The sequence below is a fragment of the Carex rostrata genome, chromosome 6, assembly GCF_964058835.1.
Source record: "Carex rostrata chromosome 6, lpCarRost1.2, whole genome shotgun sequence".
NCBI classification, from domain to species: Eukaryota; Viridiplantae; Streptophyta; class Magnoliopsida; order Poales; family Cyperaceae; genus Carex; species Carex rostrata.
Window position 1 is genome coordinate 12,106,616 of NC_135923.1, and position 23,908 is coordinate 12,130,523.

The 23,908-nt window shown below is 32.2% G+C and overlaps 2 protein-coding genes and 1 pseudogene across 3 annotated transcripts; 1 reads left to right on the forward strand and 2 right to left on the reverse strand.

Moving 5' to 3' along the window:
* Nucleotides 1–1,225: 1,225 nt before the first annotated feature.
* On the forward strand, nucleotides 1,226–2,246 carry LOC144555636 (ATP-dependent RNA helicase SUV3L, mitochondrial pseudogene; annotated as a pseudogene). Its single transcript, XR_013512077.1, has 3 exons — nucleotides 1,226–1,360; nucleotides 1,449–1,603; nucleotides 1,889–2,246. The product of XR_013512077.1 is annotated as an ATP-dependent RNA helicase SUV3L, mitochondrial pseudogene (transcript).
* Nucleotides 2,247–12,837: 10,591 nt separating this feature from the next.
* LOC144555695 (uncharacterized) lies at nucleotides 12,838–15,977 on the reverse strand. The gene is made up of 4 exons (XM_078304097.1): nucleotides 15,748–15,977; nucleotides 14,820–14,885; nucleotides 14,227–14,448; nucleotides 12,838–13,391 (listed from the first exon to the last, which is right to left on the reverse strand). Exons 3-4 carry the CDS (start codon nucleotides 14,368–14,370, stop codon nucleotides 13,095–13,097), a joined length of 441 nt encoding a protein of 146 aa, XP_078160223.1. The 5' UTR covers nucleotides 14,371–14,448; nucleotides 14,820–14,885; nucleotides 15,748–15,977; the 3' UTR covers nucleotides 12,838–13,094.
* A 2,819-nt stretch (nucleotides 15,978–18,796) lies between these two features.
* LOC144555777 (DExH-box ATP-dependent RNA helicase DExH18, mitochondrial-like) lies at nucleotides 18,797–21,782 on the reverse strand. Its single transcript, XM_078304207.1, has 5 exons — nucleotides 21,164–21,782; nucleotides 20,713–20,832; nucleotides 20,237–20,287; nucleotides 19,311–19,349; nucleotides 18,797–19,006 (listed from the first exon to the last, which is right to left on the reverse strand). The coding sequence occupies exons 1-5, from the start codon at nucleotides 21,524–21,526 to the stop codon at nucleotides 18,935–18,937; spliced, it is 645 nt and encodes a 214-aa protein (XP_078160333.1). The 5' UTR covers nucleotides 21,527–21,782; the 3' UTR covers nucleotides 18,797–18,934.
* Between the last annotated feature and the right edge of the window lie 2,126 nt (nucleotides 21,783–23,908).

Genomic DNA, 23,908 nt, shown 5'->3' on the forward strand with positions numbered 1-23,908 from the left:
TTATACTGCCAAACCTGACCCTCACACAGTGTGCCACACTCCGGATGCTCATAGTGGGGTTTTCCTTAATGCCGCTCTCGATGATATCTGCGATTATTGATGCCGTCAGTTGTGCATGGTCGGTCCTGGTGTACTCAGACGTGCAAGTGTGAGGCGTGTCTTGCTCGGTTATCATCCATGTATCTCCTGCATTTGTTGCCTTTGCCTTCAGTTTGAAACGACAACCCGAAGTGCTGCATCTAATTTCCAGCCGGGATGTGTCACTTCTCTTCGTATATGTCTCCTTGTTCTTGTCAACATGGTACTCTCTGATCTTTTTGGTCAGTTGTTTTTTGTTAGGAAAGTATTGGCCTTTTGCGAGCTCACTCCTGTATTCAATCCGACGACCGTAGTAAGAAACGTCTGCTTCTCGAAAAGCAGATGTGTCATTGAAGTTTACAAACGGGTGAGTCTCAGAACGGCCACTTAACGGCATATTCTCTCTATTTTGTCTCACATTGGGCTGTGTGTATTCTTCTCCATCTTCTTCATCTCCTTCATCATTAATGTCCCAGTCTCCTTCCTCCCATTCATCCCCAGTTTGCAGATTTTCCTCCGGTACCTCGTTCATAAATTCAAATTCTGACTCGTTTGGATCTTCATGTACTGGTGCCGGTCTGGGGTCAGGACTTGGTTCAGGCCCAGGTAAGGATGAAGGACCTCCATGCATGGATATAGGTGAGATAAAAGGTGGAGATTGTACTCGTGGTGGGACAAAAGGTGGAGATTGAGGTGAATTACGGTATATTTATGCTTCCGGTTCTGCTACTGGCATTGAGATAAAAGGAGTGTGTGGTTCATAATTTGGTTGATCATTTTCTGCAACCGAATTCTGGCCTGAACTCCCAGCCACTGACTCTCCGCGAATTCTGCATGCAAAAACTTCCAATAATGGGTCACCGGACCGCACAATCTGCGCGATCAGGCCTCTCAATGCCCCGTCATCACCCAATGCGATTCTGACATACCTTCCTGCATGGACCATTCGGGCCTGAATCTGTAATTCCCAACGATTCCTATTGTAGCCGCTCACTTCATAAATAAGCGATTGCAACTGCTCAAATGAGAAATTTTCATCAACCCAATACGTATTTACTGGAGGTTTGGAGTAACGTGCCCCATTCTGGTGGAGCAAGGGGTCTATTATAGCCCTCTGCGACTCTTGGCATCTGAAGTTGCTGGGAAGATGAACAATAGGGGAGTTGCTTGTAGCCTTTTAACAGGCCAAGAAATGAATATAATTCCTTCTGCAGGACATACTGCGTGTACTGTAGAAATGACTTCACTTACGGACATATATGATGTAGCTATCTTAGACGAGGTATTACTAAATCATGGTACGCTTTATTATTAGTTGTTTTTTTTTTTTCTGAACAATCATATCAATACTTGTTTTCATCATGTAATAGATCCAAATGATGTCTGACCCAACCCGTGGGTATTACTGGACTAGAGCTTTGTTGGGTCTTGTAGCTGACGAGATCCATTTATGTGGAGATGCCAGTGCCTTATGGCTGGTTCAGGAAATATGTACCGAGACAAAAGACCTATTTAAAGAATACCGGTAAGGGTTAATTTTCGGCCAAAAATCTTTCTTGCTTTTCAATTTAGTACTGCACATTTGAGAACAGAAAATGGTTATACACGTGAGCAATTTAGAGATACTTTGACAATGGTAGAGTTGGAAAGGAACTGCTTCCAAAATATATTAAGAATTGTGATGCTTCCAAAAAAATGGTGCATTGTATTCTTTTTTATTTTTACTGTATCTTAAATTCTCAATGCATGACAATAGTGAAAAACAAAATGTATTCTTAATTATAAATCTGAAACATTTGTTTTAAAACAGGTATGAACGGTTTGCACCTTTGCACGTGGAGCTTGAGACCCTTCGTGATGACCTTACAAAGGTGAGATCTGATGATTGCGTGATAGCGTTCCCTCGGCGCGATATATTTCAAGTGAAACACTCCATTGAGAACTTTACCACTCACAAGTGTTGTCTTCTATACGGGAACCTGCCACCAGAGATAAGGCGACATCAGGCAAGTCTGTTCAATGATAAGAACAATAATTACGACATCCTGGTCGCAAGTGATGCAGTTGGGATGGGACTTAACCTCGAGATTCGCCGTGTAATTTTCCATGCACTTTCAAAGTTCAATGGTAAACGTTACGTTCTCCTAGAATCCAGCCAGGTCAAATAGATTGCAGGTCGGGCTGGACGCAAGGGTAGCATTTACCCTCAAGGGCATGTCACAACATTTAGGCAACATGATATCAACTATCCACTAGAGTGTTTGAAAGAACATGTTTAGACCTTAAAAAGGGTGTGGTCAAACAGATTGCCGTGTGCACATTGACAGCACTAATTGGCAATACATAAATTCACACTAAAAGGAAAAACATACCTAATACTGCGACTCCAATGCTCTCAACTGAGCTTCGCTCGTAAGTCTGGTAGGCATCTCTGTAGGAACAACTGCCACCATTTTTTTTACTATAGCACGAGGCGAACCTTAGGAGATACTTCATGGCCAAGGGATTTCTTTTCTCTATTGGCGCATGACACAATTTTATACGATCAATAATTGAAAGTCCCGGTATATGTTCTATGGCATTCCCTATTTTGAGTTGATTATCGTACTCGCATACAAAATATTTGTCTCCTACCTTTGCACTCTCCAGAAATTTTTTCATCAGTGATGCAAATTGCACCTTTGGCAAGTAACTTGCAAAGTGCTCAAGTTTCTCAAGTGATGGGAAATACCAGCCCTTTTTAAGGTCTGAACAGGTTCTTCCAAACACTCTAGTAGATAGTTGATATCATGTTGCCTAAATGTTGTGACATGCCTTTGAGGGTAAATACTACCCCTGCGTCCAGCCCGGCCTGCAATCTGTTTGACCTGGCTGGATTCTAGGAGAACATAACGTTTACCATTGAACTTTGAAAGTGCATGGAAAATTACATGGCGAATCTCAAGGTTAAGTCCCATCCCAACTGCATCACTTGCGACCAAGATGTCGTAATTATTGTTCTTATCATTGAACAGACTTGCCTGATGTCGCCTTATCTCTGGTGGCAGGTTCCCGTATAGAAGACAACACTTGTGAGCGGTAAAGTTCTCAATGAAGTGTTTCACTTGAAATATATCGCGCCGAGGGAACGCTATCACGCAATCACCGGATCCCACCTTTGTAAGGTCATCACGAAGGGTCTCAAGCTCCACGTGCAAAGGTGCAAACCGTTCATACCTGTTTTAAAACAAATGTTTCAGATTTATAATTAAGAATACATTTTGTTTTTCACTATTGTCATGCATCAAGAATTTAAGATACAGGTATCGTATCAGATACGATACAGATACAGCGATGCGGTAATTTAAAAATCTAAAATGCGATACACTTATTATATATATTATTTTAATTATAGTATCTAGATTAATTATAATCATAACTTAAATCAAACTTGTATAAAAAATGAAAGGCTTTACCCAAGTACAAATTTAATACAATAGTTAACAGTATCCATCACATAATTAAGATAGTCAAGTATAGTTAAAAGAGTTTTGGATTGAAAACCGTATCAAGAGATATAGAATACATTATGTAAACTGATACGCTAGCTGGCGTATCAGATTCATATTGGTGTCGTATCGGTATACGACACAAGCACGAGACCCTATATAGAGTATCGAGGTAACATAGTACCACCAAAATATCATATTTTAATAATAACTAGTATCGAGACCATGCATTGCAACGGAGACATATTATAAGATTGAATAAAATATAAATAATTTTTTTTATTGACATAAACACAGAATTAAGAAAAAATAAATATATAAATGAAAATAAAAAAACACAAATGAAGAAAACAGAGAGGCAAATAATAAATAACGATAAAAAATAACATCAAATGAAAAACTAAAACGGATCAAATATAACATGAACAAAATGTTTGGAAGTATTATTGTCAGTATGATTCTCTTCGATGTAATCCAATATTTTCCAAAATAAACAAACAAAATATGAAAAGTAGATTATAATTGCTTCAATTGAAAACATATAATAAAATTAAAAATATTAAATTAATATGATTCATATCTTATTTCTCGCTCAAGACCTCTCGGTAAGCTATATTTTTTTATACACTCTTGCGACATCAATTTCCTTTTTCATTTCAGCACGACTTTTGTGATACGTCGTGATGTACCTCTTGACAATACGACATATAATTAGTCGTGCAAAAAAACATGCTCGGATACCTAGTGAGTTATGTAGCAATTATGTAGTAATTACTATAATCTACAAAAATTGCACGTTAAAAAAGAAGAAAAACATCAAATACAAAGATATATAAAAGAAGTAGACAATAATACAAAGATTAAATTGATTTTAGATTTTAATGATTTGATTATTAGGGAAATCAAGACCTGATTTCTAACTCATTATTCTAGATTTATTAACAAAACTTAATTATTCAGATTAATAAAACTATGTATTCTGTACTTAAAGAATTTAGAAAAGAAAAAAAGGAAAGAAACTTAAGGACAAGTTCATAAAAGTTGAGAAATCTATTAATTCATTTTCAAATATATTACAAGTACAGTCTGAATAAGAACTCTATGAAAAAAATTAGTGCTTGTTACCAACAGTTTGCTTAAATTGCACATGATGTGAAAAGATTAATAAACTGGAGTTCTAAATTAATTCGTCTAAACACGTACTTATATAGATGACCTATCTTATGGTGCAGGATGGTAAATTAAATTGGATATTTTATGAAAACATGTAGAGGACCTATCTTATGAGCAATAATCAATTTTCGTACATGGGCACAAAAGAAAATACTTTTCTAAATAACAAAGTTTATTTATTATTTATCAAATGATATAAATCTCACCATATATAGTAGCTTGTTCAGAGGATTAATTCTGTTCGATTGTCTGTGTCCTTTAAAGAAGCTCGGCATACAGAAGTAAATAGGTATTATAAATGTGATATTGCAAGCTGCAATACTCAACTCGCAAAGGGCTGATGTCGATCAGAGGAATGCAGGTAACTATGTGTTTTGTTATATGGCGAGAGCGGTGTGCTAGAATATTCAGAGAAGAATACAAGCCGGCATGGCAATGTAACTGGCGATCGATAGAAATCCAACAGGAGTACCAAAGATGGTTCTTGACTAACCAAGCGCTGCACAGTAATCACCAAGAAACAAATTTCCTTTTTTTCTTTATTGCTTTCTGTTTTATTTCCTGTTTTTTTTTCTTTCTATCTTTCTATTTGGAACTAGGGTGTTAACTGATTTGGTTTGATTAAAACCGAAATAAAATAAAAATAATAACGGTAACAAAAATACATCGATCATGAGCAGCAAGAACTCATTCATACAAAATAGATAAAAAAAAAAAAAAGGTTGGCAGGAACCGGTGCTCCTAAGCATGTTTCTAACAACATAGACTTGTTATGCCTTGACTTGGTAGCTATAATAGTCCATGATGACTTGCTTTCTGCTTAACTTCCATCCCCTCATACAAGCCTGAGCAGGAGGCACATCATCATGGAACTATTATATCCACCACATCCACATATGGTTATCAATGATGAGTGAAAATAGAGAGAACGAGAGAGAGGGGTCATATAGAAATGACTCGTGCTTTGAACGAGAGAGAGGGATCATATAAATAGCCTCGTGAATCAACTTGTGCTTTCACTAATTCTGACCCAAGAATCAATGAGAATAAAATTATGTACATAGGAATAATATTTTATTTCTTTTGAGAAGTCCCGTGAGCCCCTGTCAATTCTCTCTCTCTCTTCTCTTCAAAGGCTACCATAACCAGACAAGTTCATGTGAGATATAGAAAGTACACAGAAAAGTTAGTATTTTATTTGTTTTGTGAAATTTGCACATAAAACCTCAAATGTTTTAGATATTTTAAATGAATTATTGTGTACTGTTGTATAGTTATTTCTTTAAAAAAACTATTATTATTTTATTACTGATTAAAAAATTTGTGACTATTTATTAAAATTACATCTTGATAATTAAAAATAAATAAAATTGAGTGATTATATTTTTTTTCCTATAAAAAAAACATTCGTTCATTTCTAATAAAATCGATATTGTCATTCTGTTTAGATATTAAATTTCGAAATATATATATTATTTATATTTTATATTATATTATTGAATATGTACATGCAATTTTTCACATATACAATATTAACAATGTGATTTATAACAATCATGATACCTCATATATATGTTAGTATTTAAATAATAAATATACTAACAATTAATTAAACCGGTTGATTAAATAATCCGACTATTAAACTGTTGAATTAAAACTTTTTTTGGATCAATATCCAGTCCAGTTCTAATAACATTGATAATAACAAACTTAATTTGTATTTTCTACCATATCGTTGTGACCTACACTACCTACTACCGTATTAATTAGAAATGTTAGTAATGTGAAGAAGCAAATAATTATGTTCATGATATCATAAATTATTTCTCACAATTTTTCTCATGTCTTTACATGTTATATCTAAACAATAAGGATTAAAAGTATCTTATATCAAAACGAATTCATAAAGGTCTGATCTAAAAGCACATATACATTGTAAATTTTCATAAGGAAAATAAAAAAAGCATACATACATTGTTAGCAACAATTAATCCTTTGTAAGACAAAATACGGTATATGGATTTGTCCGAGATAAAGACACTTTATTAGTAATGTGTGGAGTAGGACTAGGGTGAACTCAAGTCTAAAACTCATTGAATTAGCTTCAAACGATAAATTTAAACCATTGAAATCCGTCTACTTTACGAGTGAGGAGTTAACATGTAAAAAAAAAAAAAAATTTAAATTAATTTTGCATAGAGTCAAGTGATCAGAAAAGTTTCAAGAAATGAATACATTAAAATTAAATTATTAACCTTCTAATTTTGACCGCTTGACTTTATATTAAATTAATTCAAATGTTTAAAATTTTCACATGTAGACACATCACTCGTAAGGTAGACAGATTTTAACGGTTCGGATTCGTCATTTGAAGCCAATTCGATGAATTTTAGACTTGAGTTCACCAAAACGCTTGGTGAACTTAAGAAACACCCTAGTTCTACTCGTAACGTGTGATGGTGTTCTATTATGATTGGAGATTGCAGTACCGAACAATAGCACACGGACATAAAATTTTCTTTTGGATCTATTTTAAAAAAAAAATGTGATATTGCATATGTCTTCATAAAAAGTAAAATATATCATAAATATTTGGTTTACCAGTACAGAAATTGTCATGATGCAGATTGATAAGAAATCAAGTTAACAGATTAATAGCCCAGACTAAAAGACTCAGAAAACAAATACAACACTGATCCTGACAACAAAATATCACAAGAGATCCGGACTGTTATTTGTGAAATGAACAGGAGAAAATTGATAAATAAGTCAATTCATTAATCATTACTTCTAAAACTCCATAATGGATTACTCCAGGTAATGAAATAGTTATCAATTACAAAATATTTATATGCCATGGTAATTTGTGAAATGAACAGTGAGTGATTTGTATAGAAACAACTCCAATCAAATATATTCTAAATTTTTTCATTATGCCATGGTAATTTGTTTTCTTATTTCCATTCTGCCGTGGAGATTTTGTATAGAGAAAAAAAAAAGAAATAAAGAAAAAATAGATTTTTATTATGTTGTGATGATTTGTATAAAAATGATGAATTGAAAAAAAAATAAGAAAACAAAGAAAAAGTTGCTAAATGGGAGTGTATTCAATTTCAATTGTGGCCGTACGTGTGTTGATTTTATTTTTAACTAAATTTTGATTTCTACTTTTATGATGTATTTAATCAAAAAAGAACAAATTATTTGATTGAAGTATTAATATTAAATCTGAAATTTTATCTTTCAATCATAATTGTTAGTGGATCAGAATATTAACGTGCTTAATATAAGAATAGAAATTATAATAATAATATTATCACGACATTTCAAATAATTATAATCATCATCCGAAAATAGAAACACCAAATTGGAAGTTCCCAAGTGCGCACATGCATCAAGAGTTGCCTTGCACTGCAAATCTGTTCTTTACGGATTTTCTGTGACACTAACAATTCCAATCCTCTGTGTCGTTAATTTAGTTGTGTTGTAAAAATAGTTCTAATTTTTATCTTTATTAAAAAAGAATGCTTTTCAATAAGAAGTGTGACTCATTTTTATCTAGTGAGGCTGAGGCATGTAGATTACAAGTCGTGTTAGTATTGTATTTTGTTGAATTAGTATCCGACAGTAGGGTTCACAACTTTACGGTTTAGATTAACTCAATTTAATGTCCCTTTAGAAATTACATTCACAACTTTATGTTATTTGTAATTGAATATTTGTGCAAAGTTAAAAGAACAGTCCGAATCTACTAATTTTAAAAGATTCTCCGATAACGGAGAGGATATGAATTCGATTTTGTTTGGGTAGCAAGTGCCACGGGAGACCAGATCAGATGTCAATTGGGAATTGAGAGCCGAAAATAACAATAAATCAATAAATAAAAATATATAAAAGACTGCTTGCCCGCTTGGTAATGGTACCAGAAACTGTTTCAATATAAAGTAAAAAAAAGAAAGAGAGACAGATTAATCAGTGTATAATAAGTCTCCTGGCTCAACCGAAAGGGGAGGTAGCACAATTGGCTAGAAAAATATCTTAGAGTTGTTATACCCAAATGTCGAGAGTTCGATTTTCCCTCACGAACTTTGGTAGCTATTACTAATTTTTTTTAAAAAAAGAATAATTTAGCTCAACCAAGATCCAACACAAACTGCACGGCTAAACTTAGGGCTTGATTAATCAGTGTATTAAATAAGAGCCGTTTATTACTCTTACAATTCCTTTTTTTAAAGAATCTAAGGTCCATGAAGAGTAGTTTTTTTTTTTTTTTTTTTAAATTACGAAAAGGGAGTTGTAGTGCGTCATGCTCGCAAAGAATCCAAAAATTATTGAGACCGAATTATTAATTCGGTTCTAGCAGAAAGTGTGAATATTGAGCCTACAAATCAATATACATATTGTTAAAATGGTTGTATTAGTTAGAATGTCGTGTAATGTAGATTATTAGTTAGAATGTCGTGTAATGTAGATTAATTTAATTTAGTTTAATTTTGAATTAAATTGTTATATTATTTAAGCCAGATTTAATTAAATATAATTAAATTTAGTCCGGTTGAATTAAATTAAATTTAATATTTAGTTAATGTAATTTCATTTAATTTGCAAGTCGAAGAAATTCAACAACAGATGCAAATAGACATTCCGACTTTTAACCAGTGTAATTATTGATAGAGCGGATCAAACTATTAGTTCATTTACAATAATTTATATATAAAAAAAAAATCAATCTCTATCACAATAATTTAATTTTTTTTATTTCTAAAACCCTAAACTCTAAATCTGTGGGCTTGATCAATAAATTACTAGTAGGGTTGAGACGGGACGCTGTGTCAGTCCTATTTATTATTTTATGATCGAGGATATAAAATAAGTTTTTAATTGGAATTTAATTATAGTGGGTGCAATGTTATTTTTTTTTTTAACTCTAAAATTTAGAAAACTAAGGATTATATAAACATTTTAACTTTTTGATCAATTTACTAACCCCAGTAACTGATTTTAAGATCCATATATTCAAACGAACGGGATGATTATTGCGCAACAACAATTTTCGCATCATCCAATCAATATCAAACAAAATATTTAAGCATTTCACATTTTATGCAGTACGATTCTGCATATTAACAGGTTGAATTGAATGACACGAATTCTGATATGACAAATTCGCGATTGAGAATAACTATCCTCACAACCATTATTTGAATTCTGCTATTTAAATCCCTGCCGTGGATATATATATATATATATATATATAGAGAGAGAGAGATGGACTTGGGTGAGACGCGGAGTATACGCGTTTGGTGCTCCATGGTACATTTTATCCACTTTGAAAATTCAAACAACCGATCCGAACCGCTCAACACGATCTCCATATTGAAATGTGCTTGGAGACCAAATTTTACATTTTTTGAAATTTTTTTACTATTTATTAAGCCACTTTGAAAATCGCTGATCCGGTGGTCCAGAAATTTTTACTGTTTTTTATTGTTCACCCGGATTTTCAGATTTTCAAATTGGTTTAATAAATAGTAAAAAAATTCCAAAAAATTTAAAATTTGGTCTCCAAGCACATTTCAATATGGAGATCACATCTAACGATTCGGATCGGTTGTTTGGACTTTCAAAATGAAAACATGGCGTGAAGTACAAACGTGTGGTGCTCCGCGTCTCACCCAAGTCCATCTCTCTCTCTCTCTCTATATATATATATATATATATATTTTTTTTTTTTTTTATCTGGTAACAGATAAATTCTAATATGCAATATTTGATACTTATGAAAGTGCCTCCAAACTTTTTAGCCATGTCATGTCGTCAATATTCTGTTCATTCAATTCAGTTTTTTTTCTTATTTTTTTAATTGAATGGCTTTTATAGTTTTGTATAATGTTTCTCTCTCTTTAATTTAATATAGAGAGAGAGTAAAGTTACCATACATTGCAATGTATAGATATTTTTGTACATTGGATTATAAATCACCGGATTCAAAGTCCAAATAACTGATCCAAACCATTCATCTTGTTCTCCATATTTATATGTGTTTGGGTACCAAATTTTATATTTTTTTGGAAATTTTTTACTATTTTTTTTAGATTTATTGAAAATCGCATTTTTTTTTATGGTCCAAATTTTTTTTTATATATGGTCCATACTTGTTCTCCAAGGTACAGTACAATATACCTTTTAACCGATACAAAGTTCTTATGTATCTTTGTTAAGCCCTGAAGCTTATTTGTTATCACACAATGTTAAAATTTATGTTTGTATGACTATCTCTCAGGATTTTGTATTTTTATGAAAAATTATAAGTTCAGACTAATTTTGTCTTTTATTGGAATTTTATTATTTACCCACTAGAATTTTAATTAAATTTAGAGTTAAAATTAGAATAAATTTATTGAATTGTAATTGATATCTAGGATTAGAAGTTAAATCATTTAAAATTAAAGGTCAGAGTATTAAAAATCACAAGTAGAGTATTATTTTTTATATAGTATCTGATTAGCTATTTAAATCTGACTCGTTATTTTCAGCTCTCTCTATTGCAAATTCTGAATCCGATTCATGTCCGTATAATTTAATTTCTCTTATTTTTTTATTGGATAATTTTTATATAAGGCTTCTTTTTCATAAGCTTAAAAATGTCTTCAATATAATAAAATAATATGTTTTTTATGTCTAAATATCTAAAATTTAAATAGTGTTTATCGCGTCATATCGAAACGGTTAAAAAAAAAATACTATTGTCATATTGCATCGTATAACGTGCTATTGTGCCAATAGAGCCATAGTTTTTATGAACTTAAAACACTGTAACGACACTATAGCACGCTATTTAGAATCCTGTCAAAAACTTATAAATTAAGAAAAATATTTTTTTAAAATTAATATCTTTCTCATCATATATTTCCTTTTTTACAGGATAGGCATTTCTAGGTAACATTTCTGTTACATTACACGCATTAAGTAATTATACTTAATTACTAGGGCTGTTAATGAACAAAAGCCCTGCTCATGACCGGTCCAGATCGAAATTGAATGGAACAAGCCCTGTTCATGATCGGCCCAAAACAAAGTTCTTCAAGCCCATGTTTAGCCCGTTTAGTGTTGTTCAAAACTGAGCCCTGTTCAGAACAAGCCCAATTCAACTGAATTGGGCTGAGCCATGGACAACCAATCGGGCCCAACTTTGAACAACTTATGAACCAAATCATAAACATATTATCAACTAATATAAATACCAAATCATAAACACAATTGAGCTCAGTTCATATTTTTCTAACATACAAGTTTGAGAGATGACTACTTGAAAAGCACTTGATTGTGTTGCGAGGGAGATGATGTCATGGGGCCCCAGTCAAGAGTCAAGACTGAAGAGGTAAAGACCTTTCAAATTAGTAATTACAATTACCAAATGAGTAGGTGGCGTCGAATCGATATGTAATTACTAATTACAGAGTACAGACTGTTGATAATCACACTTATCTCATCTCAACAATGAACAAGATTGTTATAAAAAGTTTTATCTTTTCTTTTATGAAATAAAATTATTTATATATCCTACAGTTTAAACATGGTGTATATCAAAATTTGATATATATACTCTTTCCGAATGATATAAAATTAGAAGTTATCATGCATGCGGATGCAGTTCGGTGCAATGCCTGGTCTATACAATTCGATTCGTATAAATTTGTACAGAACAAAGAATTTAGATTTATACAAATCTAAATCCATTAGCCGGAATCTAAATCTAGATTTAGATTGGACATCAAAACTAACTCATTTCGGTGATTGGCCTCCCCCTTCCAAGATATCTCAAACTTTTGTGTTTTTTTTGGAAAATTTCAACCGCTCAAATTTATAACTTTGAAAGCGTTGACAGGTATGCCAAATAATACCTTCGTTATTTACCTAATTACCTGGCAAGCAGAATCTGTCTACAAAAATTTACCATACTTCAAGAGGAAAGAAAGTAATTTCTTTTTTTCTGAGAGAGGCAATGCAATATATCTGATTTACATTCCCACAATTAATAACGGGTTTGGGTCCTACGAAGGCAAACGAAGGGTATAACATTCTGACCAACAAAAGGTACATGTATTAAATCATTGAAATACCACCATTTAAGATGCAGTAGTAAAAGAAAACAATGTAATACCATAGCATCAGTACAAAATGTAGCCGTTCATACCAATCACACAATGAGGTCCTTCAAAACCTCAACACAATAACAACCCAAAACAGACCATAATGTGATTTAACTAAAGAAAAAGATAACCCTATGCAGCAAACTCTATATTTTCTTTCTAAGAAATCTAAAGACCCCAAACCCTAAAACCCCATAGATATCTAAACTGACCCGTTGTTGTCCGGTTCTTCAGCACTGGTGTTGCCATAATGGGTGTGCTTGTTAGAAGATCCCTTGCATTGATGAACAGGATACTTGATGGCATTCAAGCCCATTTTTCTAAGGGCAGCCTCACCCAAATCGATACCACACATGTCAGAAAGGCGCACCAGGTAAAGCAACACATCAGCAAGTTCTTCCCCCAGATGCACCTTTTCTGCCTCATCCCATCCTGGCAGACCCTTCGGCACCTCACCTTTCCATTGGAAGACCTCTGACAGCTCCCCTACCTCCCCTACCTATATACAAAAATATTTGTTACAATTAAGAAAACAAATAATTATGATGACAATGAGGAGGATAACAATGATAAAACCTTGTGTTCAGGTACAATTAAGAAGAAGAAAAAAAAATAGAACTTCACATTTTAGTTACTGCTTACTGTTTAAAAAAATAGAACTTCACATTTTATCTACTATGCAGCAACAGCATATCATAGTATACATTTGCGAATTGTTTTGTGCTGAAAAGATTCTCTCATACGTATAATGTGCACATACTCTAATAATTTGCTTGTTTGTTTCTTAAGAAAAATTATAGACATGATTTATGGTTCTATCTTCAAAATAGTAGAATATCTACAGATGTCAAAGCTAACAAAAGCAACCAGCATATGTATATACTTTCTATTAGGGGTGTTCAAACGGTTAGTTCGGTTTTAACCGAACTAAAATAACCAAACTAAACTTTTCTTCAGTTTTCAAAAATAAAACCGAACCGAACAAACTAAAGTAAATCTATTGGTACTGTTGTTAATGAAAATTACACAAGTTGTTCAATTCCATACAAAATATGTAAATGTTCTAAAATATTATTTAAACTAAAATAAAAGAAAGGAAGCAATAATTGAACAAAACTGTATGTAGTCCTTCAAATTTGAACTAAATCCATGTAAATAGGAGGCCAAGGAAGAAATTTATATGAAAAAATAAAATAAGCTATGAAGCTTGATTGTTTGTAGCAAACTAAGAATGAATTGAAAACATGTAACCATTTTAATTAAAGGTAATTGGAAAATATGGAAGAAAAACTAAAAAGAAGGGTAGGCTAGGCGTGGTAGAGAAGATAACCAACCAATGCAAGGAGGAGGTTCCTTGGGCTGTGATACTGCTCCCAATCCCTCTCTCTAGCAAACTCCGCCATTTTCTTTCTCAAATCTTCTAAAGTCACGGCCTTCTCTCCACCGTTCACGTCAGATGCACCTCCGGCTCCATCCATCTCTCTCTCTATCTCTCTCTCAGGAAAAGAGACTCCAACAAAAGTTGAGTGAGTTCCTCTCTTTCTTTTTCCCTTTCTCTGTTGCCAAATAAATAAATAAATATGAAATAGCCGTGGTAAGAGGAAAGGACGCCAGACTGTCCAGTACCCAGTAGTAGGCGTACGCCACACACCCAAACTTCCCACATAAATTACATACAGCGGGTCAAACTTCATTCGATTCCAGACCCGCTACGTATCTTACTATCAAAAATTATACCTTCTTCAGTAGTGCTCTACGGTTTAACTTTACGAATCCGACCATTTCAGATCAAAACAAATAAAAAAAATTAAACCTTCTTTACTACATATATTGAAAGACTCGAAATATTAAATACATTTAAATACTATATTAGTTTTACCAATTTGAACCAGCAAACATAATTGTGCATTTGTATAAAGAGATGTACCTAGCTAGTTGCATCAAAGCCACTGATATAAGAAGAGTTGGAAGAACTTATCCCACCATCTGGCCCCTACAAAAATTTAAAATAAATTATAATGTAAGAAAGCATAGCTCAATGAGAAGGCTTAGGAAAATAAAAAACATACAATTACTAATTTGTAGCGAAATATTAATAGAATAAAAAATGAACTAAAAGGCTTAACGAAGAGAATACATACAAATACTAATTAAAAGCAATTTGAGATCCTAAACAATCAAATATGAAACCAAGAATAAACTCAAACATAAGAGCTGAATGCAATCACAGGAATGACATTCACTAAAAGGCAATAAAAAGGATAGCATGGACCTTTCTGCATAATTCCATAAGCCAATGACAAAGACAGTAGAGAAATATTTTCTTGAAGTTCATAGTATAGTTTCTGTGATTTTCATGTATAAAAGCTCTAATCCAAACCCTAAAAAACATGTGTTAAAGCTTAACTAGATTGTTACCTCCAATTTCTTAAATAAATCAAGATATCATATCTAATCAATGAAATTCATGCAAAATTTTTTAAAAAGCCTTGATAATATAGACAGTAAGTGACGTGATAAAAATAAGTTAAAAAGCATTGAGAATAAAGATAATGTTAACAGAGACGATGATTATGATCGTAAAATTAAGATTATTGTGCTAAGACAGAATATAGATAGTTATTGAGAGATTGTCTTTGACTTAGTCATTCCAAGTGCGAAGTAAAATTGTTAGACATGAGTTACCAGTACTTTTCCGTGTCAATCTCACCATCAAGCATTTTAATTTATAAATCACACAATCGATATCTCAGTGACACGAAAATTCAAGTTGGTACCCAACAATGGTACACCACAACCTGAACAACCCAACAATGGTACCCATCTGATCTGATACTCAGTGACACGAAAATTACCTGGAGAGAGGAGATAGGCAACGGACCAGCGGAGGAGGAGGAGGGAGGCTGAGCAGACGACGGCGGAGAGGCAACGCGACTAGGTTAGAGGCGATATCGCGAGGCTGAGTAGAGAGGCGACGGCGACTAGGTTAGAGGCTGAGCAGGCGACGGCGGAGAGGCGAAGGGAGAAAGAGAGAGAGATCGGACTTGACACTTGAGCACTGGAGCACTTGTGAACTTTTGGTAACAAAAATGAACAATTTTGTGCTAGCTAGTTGTAGTTTCTTTTTGCAAAACAAAATGGACCTGAAAATAGCATTGGACCTCGATCTTTGAATGGATATCATTGAAATTGGACCTGAACAGGCCCTTATGGGGTTTTAATTTGTGATCCAAATATTTTTCTGGTTTTACTTGTGATCCAAATTTATTTATTTTTTTTGCATCGAGTAACATATTTATTCACCTTTGCTATATCCTCCAAATCTAAAAATTAATATACTTAGAGATACAACTATTATTTCTTATTAACTCGTTAATACAAAAACACTTAACCTATACAATTTAACAACAACAACTTTAATACAGGCGTACAGCATCTATACCCTTTACCTGTATCTCTCTGATCCAAATTCAATAAGAAAATTTACAACAACTTTTTACAACACAATTATTGCTGGCAAGAGATTGATAATTTATTTTTCAGCCTTGTGCTAATTAATGGATAGCATCTACTGAAACGGTTTATGTTTACTTGTTAGTTGGAAATTTAATTGATGATTTGTATTTTAGAATTATTGAATATATATTCTACGAGAACCCTGCTTGACATTCGGAAAAGAGCTCTTTTATGTTCGTCGAGAAAAACAAACTGACATGGTGGATATTAGCTAATTAAGAATGTTAAAATGAGAGGAGTTGCAATGTATTCATGATGCATCAAATTTGATCTTCTGAGAACTTATCAAAATGAAAGGAGTTGCAATGCATTTATTTAAAAGTGAAGCTATGGTATACCATATGCATATTACCAACTGTCCGTGCTATGGACTCATATCTCTACTTAAAGTCGAAACAATTAATTCAAAACGTTAAACATTATCTTTGTATGAAAATATACTTGTAAATCAAATTTTACATTTTTTAGAATTCTTTTATTATGTTTTAGATAAATAGAATATCTCTCGATTTAAAAATTTTGAACCATTCAGAAGCAATGGTTTTCTACATATTTAAAAAATAAAAAAAATGTAAAATTTAATTTACAAAAACATTTTTTTTTTATAAAAGTGGAAATATTCCACCAGTTTCATTACGAAACTACAAAGTTCATACAAAATTAGTGCAAAACACTGAATATAGACCCAACTAGTGAAACCTCAACCACTAGGAACTACTATCCACAAAACACAAAAACATAAAAGAATATCCCTAAGATACAAAACTCACATAAAAGCATAAGAGCAAAAATTCGTTTTGAGCTTAGCACCAGCTCCACCACCAGCTTAGCACCATGTTATATGAATGGTTGGTTGTACCTTTTGAGCTTACAAATGTTTTTTAGTTACAAACTAATTGAAAACTAAAAAAAAAAATATTTTTTAGTTACAAACTAATTGAAAACTAAAAAAAAAAAAAAGATGTTACAACTTTACCTTGGAACTAGTTGGATGGGCAAAAACAAGTTCGTTCATGCTTACATTACAAAAAATAAAATAAATAAATAAATAACCAAAAAATTTAACGAAAGAAGCATACTAGTATAATGTTACATAATTTACAAATAAAGTTACAGGTCAATTAAAACTACAAAGCGGCGGTACCTAATTTAGAAATTAACAATACAGAAGATTTTAAGAACTAAAAAAAGTAACATTACATAATTTTAGAACACCACAAAGATAATGATACAAGTTAACCCCGCCTCTCTTGATGGGTTAACTTACTCTTTCTTAAGCCATCCCTTACTCTTAACTTACTCATAGTTTGTTCATGTTTGGCTCCTTAAATGAGGAATAAACTCCTTATCACCATGTTAGGTTGTGACCTAAAGGGTGGAATAAGGAGTTTAGGCCTCGTTATTTCATCAAACATGCCTTAATTGAGCCGAACTAAGATGGCATAAACCAATCTTTAGGCCAGCCTAAATTAAACCACCTCACATGGTGGTTTAATTTTTATTCCACCTCGTGGCATAACTTAAATGATTATAATAATATTTTATTTGTATATAATTAGTATATTATTATTAATAATTATTATTAGTATATAATTATATAATTAATATCTTATATTGTTAATATATTAAATAATTATTATAATAATATTATATAATTAATATCCTAATAAATAATTATTATACAATATTGTAATATATTATAGTTATTATTAATATATTAATATTGTGTAATTAGTATCTTATTAATGATATATAACTATATAATTAATATGTTATATTTTTAATATATTAAATAATTATTATAATATTTTATAGTTATTATTAATATATTAATATTATATAATTAGTAACTTATTATTAATAATTATTATTATTATATAATCACATAATTAATATTCTATATTGTTAATATATTAAATAATTATTATAATAATATTATAATATATTAATATTATATAATTAATATTTTCTTATTCAAAATTATTATTAATATGTAATTATATAATTAATATGTTATATTGTTCATATATTAAATAATTATTATAATAATATTACAATATATTATAGTTGTTATTAATATATTAATATTATATAATTAGTCTCTTATTATTAATAATTATTATTAATTTATAATTATATAATTAATAATTAATATTTTATTCTGTTAATATATTAGATAATAATTTTAATAAGATTATATAATAAGTATCTTTTTATTAATAATTATTATTAATTTATAATAAATATTTTATATTATTAATATATTAAATAAATTTTATAATAATATATAATATATTACAGTTATTATTAATATATTAATATTATATAATTAGTATCTTATTATAAATAATTAACTAATTTAGGCTTTCAAAACTTTAGTCCCCCACCAACTCTAACCAAACAAGGAATAATTTAAGCTATGATTTAACTTTAGGCCTCAACTAAACATGAATAATTTAAACCGGCCTAAGTTGGAATAACTAATTTAGGCCTCCTTAGCTTTAGGCCACAACCAAACATGGGGTATTAGAAAATATATACAAAATTATCATTCCTCTTCTTCTTCTCTTCTCCATCTCCAGCTTCTCCTTCTGATCCCTTCACAAGGTAAATTGACAGTATTAGGTTACACCAAAACAAAATAATAAAAGCGTACCAGGTATTAACACACACGAGTAATAAAACTAGTACCAGAGCAGTGTCCGGTACACTAATATAAAAGGCAAACAATTTAATGCAGTATATAAGCTACTACAAAAGATTGCAAATCTCTTAAGATATTATCCAATTAAGTAATGGTCAACTGTCATTTCTTATTCTCAGGTTTCCTGGATTAATTAGTCAAAGAGTAAAACTAATTACTAATACTGAAGCAACATACAACAAGAAAAAAATAAATTACCTCTTCACCCTCCTGTCCTTCAAGTTCTTCATCAGCCTCCTGACAAAACAATTAAATTGCAATAAACGGCAGAAACACAGAATTTGGTAGAAAAAGACAACCAACCAATATTTGGGAAAGGAGGTAAATTAAATGGAGAGAGAGAGAAGAAATGCAACAAACATTGTTAAAGTATCTTTTTTTGAAACCTTGGCAGTGGCGGCCAAGTATAACATTGTTAAAGTATCACTCAAAGGTTTTTTTAAAAAAAAAAAAAAAAAACATAAAACATTGTTAAAATACTTCAAAAGGTTAGGCCACAAATCCTCCTTTATTATTTCAGCTATGTGCTACAAAAAAGAAAAAGAGAGAGAGAACATAACCAATTTTCCCTTCTAAATGGTGGATATCATCAAGCTTTGACTTAGTTATTGCAAAATATAATCAAATTAATTTTTCAAAAAATCCAAAACTACACACCCATCTTTGGTTGATAATGGAGAGAGTTAGTGTGAAATGGAGGGGTTGATTGGGATCATTTGCACTAGGATAATATTTCAGGAATTACGAGCTTATGCTAGGATAGTTTTAACCTCTTGATATTATAGAAATTTACAGAAAATAAACCCAAAAAATGAAAAATTTGAATGCAAATGTTTGGCTCGTCAAGTAGAGCAAAAACATTCTAAATTAATCTCAAATTACATTGGTGAGCTTACACCCAACAGTTTTCACTCCTGCAACAATGTTGACAGCATTCTAAGTTAATCTCAAGCTCCACTGGTGAGCTTAAGCCCATTAGTTTCACTGATGAAACAATGTCAAAATATTGTTGTCAATGTGTGGGTTCTCTGAGAAGTTCTACATTTTATAGCATGCACCATACCTCAATTTTTAAATCATTACAACTCAAACAACAAAATAATAGGAGTAGAACATAATATTACCTTCTGGTCTTCTTCACTAAGCAAGTCATTAAGGAGTGCACGGCTTACAGACTACAAAAAGGGAATATACATAAAAGGTTTTTTCTTGAATATAATTAATCAAAATTAAAAAAGTTCAGAAATTAATATCGGATTAAACAGTAACCCAGGCACATTCTTTGTTAGAAGGGAATAAAAATATGAAATATTCTCCATTTTCAGGAACAGCTATACATGAGATTTTTGGGTAGATCGAAAAGGGAAAATACATCCAAGTTTGAAAAGTGTTGTTGGCCGATTCATAGTTTTGTTTCCAAAAAAGAACCACAACTTGCAATCACTAGCATATGAGAATTTTAAAGACCTCACATTTGGATACTATGCATTAGTAATGGTATTGTCAGCCGTAATATAGAAGTTAGAATCAATACTATTACCGTGACATACAATTAAGTTATGAAAAGTTAATTCCAAAGGTCGTTGAAAAGTGAGCTTACAGTGGTAAGCCAAAAGTGCCGAGTTTTGAAGACATCATTCTGTTTGCCATAAACGGGTCTGCGGATCTCATTATATTTATGCTCCACCTCCAGTTCCTTATCGCTTGCCTCTTCATTAACCTATAGAACAAAACATATTACTTACTCATAAATCAACATAAAAAATGGAGAAAGTTAAAAGCTTGAGGTTAGGAGAAGCTTTAAATTCATTTACATCAAACTAATGGAATCATGATCATTTGCAATTCTCTGTCCAAAAGGTAAATTTAGGAATGCAAGGTGAATTCTTTCTCCATGGGGCTAAAAAGGTTAAAAATTCAGGTGCTAAACTTTTCAAATATAGAAATATTTCCAGTGCGATCAAGGACAACAGGTAGGTACTATACCGTCCTGCACAGACTGGTATGTACCGGTACACACCTAAGGGATTCCAAGAGGCGAAAGACCTAACCTTTCTCTTCATGGGATGTGCAAACCGGTACCAAGTATGCGGTTTGGTCAAATCGGCAGTCTCCATCAATTTCTTAAAAATCTTCAGGTCATTCTGCAACACGTTCAAACAGAACACAGCAAAATTCGGGAAAAGGAACCTGTGCACGGCTGATTCAGACTCCAACTCAGCCATTTTCAACAAATTCTCAGCGCATAGGGTAGTGCACTTGGAGAGGAAAACAATGCGAAATAGGCCGACGGCGGAGGGGAAGGCGTAGGACGGAAGGTAGAGAGAGAGAGCTCGGTGCATGGCCCCTGGTGACTTGGAGAAGGAGCGAAAGAGGGAGGTGATGTCATCCCATTGGGATTGGGAGAGTTTCATGCCGGGGGGAGGGGAGGGGAGGCCGAGCCAGATTTGGTCCAGGTTGAAAGTGCGAGGCACAGATGAAGAGGTTGAGAAGAGGTGGGAGGGAAGGGAGGGGACGGGAGGGAAGGGAAGAGAGGCGGGAGAGAACAGCGACAGAGGGAGAAAGGGGAGGGGAGGGGCGGCGGAGGAGAGAGAACAGGAGGGATGCCATGGCAAGGGAAAGTGGGGGAACGATCAACGATGGAATGGAGAGAAATTTCGTTTAGCACCTTCCGATGATTCAAGATTTTCGTATCTTCCCATCAACAAATACCGAAATTTTTATTAATACCCTTCATTCATTATTTTTAATGAGGCATTCCTTTGTGATTTAATTATAGAGAAAAGGTTTTTGTCCACTGGGTTTTATCCACCATTTGTCCACAATTTTATTCACTATCATCTAACTGTCTTTTTACAGTATACAAGATTCAATTGAAAATTTACAGTATTATTTGAAAAATTTTACAGTATACGAGATTCAATTTTACAGTATATATTTTACAGTATGCAAGATTCAATTGAAAATTATACTGTATACAAGATTTAATTTTTACAGTATACAAGATTCAATTGAAAATTCTACTGTATACAAGATTCAATTTTACAGTATACAAGATTCAATTGTAAATTTTACTGTGTAGAATATTCAATTTTACAGTGTACAAGATTCAATTGAAAATTTTAATGTATACAAGATTCAGTTTTACAGTATACAAGATTCAATTTTACAGTATACAAGATTCAACCCAGTGCGGACGCTAATAATTAACTCTAACTGCCAATAACCGCTAATAACTAACTCTAACTGCCAATAACTTCCTATAACTGTAATTTCCGAAAGTACAGTTTGAAAGTACATTTATTTTGTCATGTTGTGCAAGTTGCAATCTTTTTCTAACTATCATGGGACCACTTCAAATAGTTGCTAGATGTTTTGTGATTAACTAATATATTTTATGTGATATATTGTATAATTATACAGCATGTAGAAGTAATTTTACAGTATTCGCGCTAGTCAAAGCTGTGGACAAATGGTGGACAAAAAGCTGTGGACAATTAGACGCTTCCTTAAAGATCAAATTTTATATTTTTCAAACTTTTTACTATTTTTAAAAAAATATATTAAAATAGATACAAAGTCATTATATTTAGATGGTCCAAATAGTAATTTTATATCTATCTGAAAAAATAGTAAATTTTTTTTAAAAAAAAAACTGTAAAACTTGATCCCAATTATATTTTAACATGGATATCATATTGAACGGTTTGAATCATAATTGAGCACTTCAATATTCTTCGTAATTGATAATTATAGTATATAAAAAAGGAACTAAATAGAATATACAAATAAATATCAAATCTTTTTTCATGCAGAACTCTACTTTTTTTAGAAGAACATGCTTGAAATTGCAAATAGTTTATTCAATCAACACTGTGAGTAAAGTCAATAAGAATCTTTTGATATACATTTTGTTTTTCAAATTTATCCTTCGGCCGAAGGACCACGTCACTGGTTCAGTACTCCATACCAAAGTGTTGCACTTTTTTTTTTTTTTGATGTAGGCATTGCTTCATTAATCAAAAGGTTCTTATACATAATTAAAGAGCTACAATTAAAACAATATATTGAACACTGCCTTGTTAATGAAGTGGTGGTGGAAATACCATGATCACTCATACCATCATCTCTGGAAACAAGTTATTACTTATCAGTACCATTCCCATCACCATATTCCACCTTCTCAGTTCTGGAAGGAAATATTGAAATTGGAATCTTTGGGCCATAGTAGCATAGAATATACTCCAGGTAGGCAATCGGACCTGAAATTTTGGACTGACAGTTGGCAGAACAAAAGTACACTAGCTATCCAATATCCTGAATTGTTTGATATTTGTACTAACCCTAATGTTCTATTAAAAGAGGTTATCCAGAAACAGGGGGCAAATGTTTCATTTAAGAGACAATTTGATGCACTCTTGCATAAGGAATGGTGTGATGAACTTCACTCTATCAGTACCATATCATTTACTCATGATTCTGACAAACTAGCTTGGAAATGGGAAGTATCCGGGATCTTTTCTGTCAAATCTTTATATAAGTTTTTAAACTTTGGTGGTGTGAAAATTGCACATGCTTTATTATGGTGGCACATACCTGTACCTCACAAAATCAAAGTGTTCATGTGGTTAATGACCAAAAACAAAATTTTGACTAAAACGAATCTTAGAAAGAGAGGATGGAAAGGACCAGTTCAATGTCAGTTTTGCCAACACTTAGAATCTACCAACCATTTATTTTTATTGTGCCCTTTTACTCAACAAATATGGTTCTGGATGGGTTTAAGTCAACAGTAC

Bases quoted from the DNA above. Each gene is read 5' to 3' on its own strand.
- LOC144555695 (XM_078304097.1), bottom strand. From the start codon at position 14,370: ATGGATGGAGCCGGAGGTGCATCTGACGTGAACGGTGGAGAGAAGGCC. The intron at 13,392-14,226 runs GTTGGTTATCTT...TTTTGTATATAG, and splicing joins GGAACCTCCTCCTTGCATTG to GTAGGGGAGGTAGGGGAGCT.
- LOC144555777 (XM_078304207.1), bottom strand. From the start codon at position 21,526: ATGAAACTCTCCCAATCCCAATGGGATGACATCACCTCCCTCTTTCGC. The intron at 20,833-21,163 runs GTTAGGTCTTTC...TTTGTTCTATAG, and splicing joins CACATCCCATGAAGAGAAAG to GTTAATGAAGAGGCAAGCGA. The intron at 19,350-20,236 runs GTAATATTATGT...TTGTTTTGTCAG, and splicing joins TTAGTGAAGAAGACCAGAAG to GAGGCTGATGAAGAACTTGA.